This window comes from Penaeus chinensis, chromosome 28 (genome assembly GCF_019202785.1).
Source record: "Penaeus chinensis breed Huanghai No. 1 chromosome 28, ASM1920278v2, whole genome shotgun sequence".
NCBI classification, from domain to species: Eukaryota; Metazoa; Arthropoda; class Malacostraca; order Decapoda; family Penaeidae; genus Penaeus; species Penaeus chinensis.
The window spans coordinates 9,053,717-9,056,216 of NC_061846.1; the positions used below are offsets into that span (position 1 = coordinate 9,053,717).

The 2,500-nt window shown below is 39.6% G+C and overlaps 2 protein-coding genes across 4 annotated transcripts in view; one reads left to right on the top strand and one right to left on the bottom strand.

The window, feature by feature from the left end:
• The window catches only part of LOC125040216 (DNA helicase MCM9-like), a 15,109-nt gene extending 15,077 nt beyond the window's left edge, over positions 1-32 (top strand). The window contains exon 15 of the mRNA XM_047634760.1: positions 1-32. This exon is cut by the window's left edge and continues 1,801 nt beyond it. The gene's annotated coding sequence lies outside the window, so the exon portion shown is untranslated.
• A 631-nt stretch (positions 33-663) lies between these two features.
• Positions 664-2,500, bottom strand: part of LOC125040158 (sperm-associated antigen 1-like) — a 6,757-nt gene continuing 4,920 nt past the window's right edge. For all 3 annotated transcript variants that reach the window (XM_047634674.1, XM_047634676.1, XM_047634675.1), the window contains 4 exons: positions 2,495-2,500; positions 2,102-2,197; positions 1,786-1,910; positions 664-1,333 (listed from right to left, as the gene is read on the bottom strand). The exon at positions 2,495-2,500 is cut by the window's right edge and continues 107 nt beyond it. In XM_047634674.1, coding sequence (XP_047490630.1) covers positions 1,089-1,333; positions 1,786-1,910; positions 2,102-2,197; positions 2,495-2,500 — 472 coding nt within the window. In that variant the 3' untranslated portion in view covers positions 664-1,088. The remainder of the gene's footprint in view (positions 1,334-1,785; positions 1,911-2,101; positions 2,198-2,494) is intronic.

The following is a 2,500-nucleotide window of genomic DNA, read 5'->3' on the forward strand; positions in this document are numbered from 1 at the left end:
TCTATATTATATAATAAATATTGTTGATTTTTGTACCCTTCTTATTTGAGGTACCCACAAAAGTAGTGTATATTTATCATTTATTTTGACATCTGCAATGTTGATATATTATCAGAAAAAAACATTAGAATTAAATTGATATCTAGGATTTCCAAATGACTAAAATAATTATCGAAATAAGCAGGAGCCACAGAAAAAAACTAAACCTTTTGTAATAAGCAAAAATATTACCAGAGTAAAGTTTTTTCTTTAATAACCAAGAAAGAGATCATCAAAAGAATTATGTTTGTATCTCCTCTTAATTATTGTTGTTGTTAAAATGTGTTCGTTTTTATTGAGATTCTAGTTCAAAGTAAACAGTGACCTGTTACTTGGCTTTGACGTGTAAAAAAATGTCATTATAATTTCAGCTTAAATTTTAAAAAAAAAAATGTCCCAGGAATTCACATTCGGAAGAAATTATTTGAGCAATGAAAATCTGAACATGCCCAAAGTATGACGTAAGTGTCATAAGGATTGGCAAGTTTGGCATGAACTGATCGTTTCGTTTCCTTAGATGATTCTAAGAAAGTGAGTATAACCTAATAAAGGCTTTAGTACCTCGAGATTATTAACCGTCAACTAGTGTGATAAAGTTTTGTTGAGTAAAAAAAAAAAAACTACTTTTGTGTTTAGTTTTTTTTATTTATACACCGATGTACTCGTGAATGGTATATAGAATGCATTTAATTGCACAGTATGCTTTCTTATCATATCTACAGACTCCCATCAATAGTAAGAGGACGATTGATCAGATTAGCCGTCATATTCATAATCTCAAGTGGTCAGAGATAGTTGATAGTGGATAGTTGAAATAAAAGTTGTGGCGTATGTGTACATTAGACTATATACACTCGTAAATGTGAGTTCCTCCATCTGGGTTGTATTGCATAATACATGAGTGTTGACCCTTTATGTGGAGGATACAGATGAGTTGCAAACGAAGTGGAGAACGATTTTCATTTCTGGAACCTCTCCGGCTGACCACCGAACTCGGCAGGCTCTTTCTGGTTCATAACACGGCAGATGGGTTTATATCAGGGTAGTCACTAGACCTCCTGCACGACCCTACTGCTACGACCACAACCCCCACCGTCTGACAACCTCCTATTCAAGCCTTGGTGGTCGTGCACCTTCGCCATGCCTTGGAGTGCTCCGGGGTGGCCAGGCTCGCATTCGAGAACCTTCTGGTAGCGGACGGACGCCTGGAAGAAGTCGTCGTCTTGGAGATAATTCTGAGCCTCTTGTAGCAGTCTCTGGATTTCCTCCGAGGAGATCCTGGGTGGCGCGGAACCTGGGGTGAGATATTTAATAAAATATAATAGATTATGATATTCATGGTGGATGAGTTACATTGTGCTCAAGGTACAAGCTATGGACGGATTACTGAATCTAAGTTGGGTGTGACGTATTTATGTAACGTTTTGACACCGCAAAGATCCGTGTTTCTGCATTAAAAAAAAACCTCCTTTCTTCCACCCCTCTCTCTTTCGCTCTCTTTCTCATTTACAAGCATTTCCTCTCTGAATGTCCCCCTTTTCCTTTCCTCTAGTCTTCCTGTTCAAAGTTTCCTGCCCCTCTTTTTATCAAACTTCTCTTACTCTTTCGCTCAGTCCTCTCCCTCTATACTTCCTCTCCCCCCCCCCCCTCCATATACTACATCCACATAGGTTGTTTATCACCCCCTTTCTCCCTTACTCTCCCCACCTTCTTCATTTCCTCCACTTCATCTCCTTCTCGACTGACCTGCTCTGGCTGACCCGCGCACAGGGGGCAGAGGACCTCGGATGACCTCCAGGCTGGTCAGATCATCCTCCTCTGCTTTGACCTTTGCTGACCAAGCCTCCATATCGGCCTCCAAGCTTTGCAAACTGGGAGGAAAATCATATAATGTAGAATTTATAAAAATGAAAAATGACGTGTGCGTTATACATGACGCGTCTATGTGTGTGTTTATATAAACTTATGTTTGCGCCTGAGTAACCGGTCCAACCCTCTGTACAAAATATCACATCAAAATAATCCAGCATCTTTTACTCAGTTATCCTGGCGGTGAACTTACAGGTCTGCCGGGAGATCCTGAATGTGAACTGCCGGCTGGTCTTCCAACAGCATCCGGCTTTCGGGATTCACCTCAGCCAGCCTGTCCTCTGCGAACCTGACGACGATTATTACAAAAAAAAAAAAAAAAAAAAAAAAAATAGGGGGATAACGTAAATCATTCAAACACGCACACAATTTTTTTTTCGTAGATTACATAATTTGCATGTTTAGCTTGATGAATCCAACGAAACTAGTTCGAAAATTCATTCACTGTGTCCGAAGCCATCGGAAATACGTGCGTGTACCGAAAACAAGTATATAAACACGTTTCGGCGTATGTAAACAATGAGCGAACAATAAATGAGCAACAAATACAGCAACAGACTCATAAAAAAAAGAGAATTTTCCTTACTTGAGG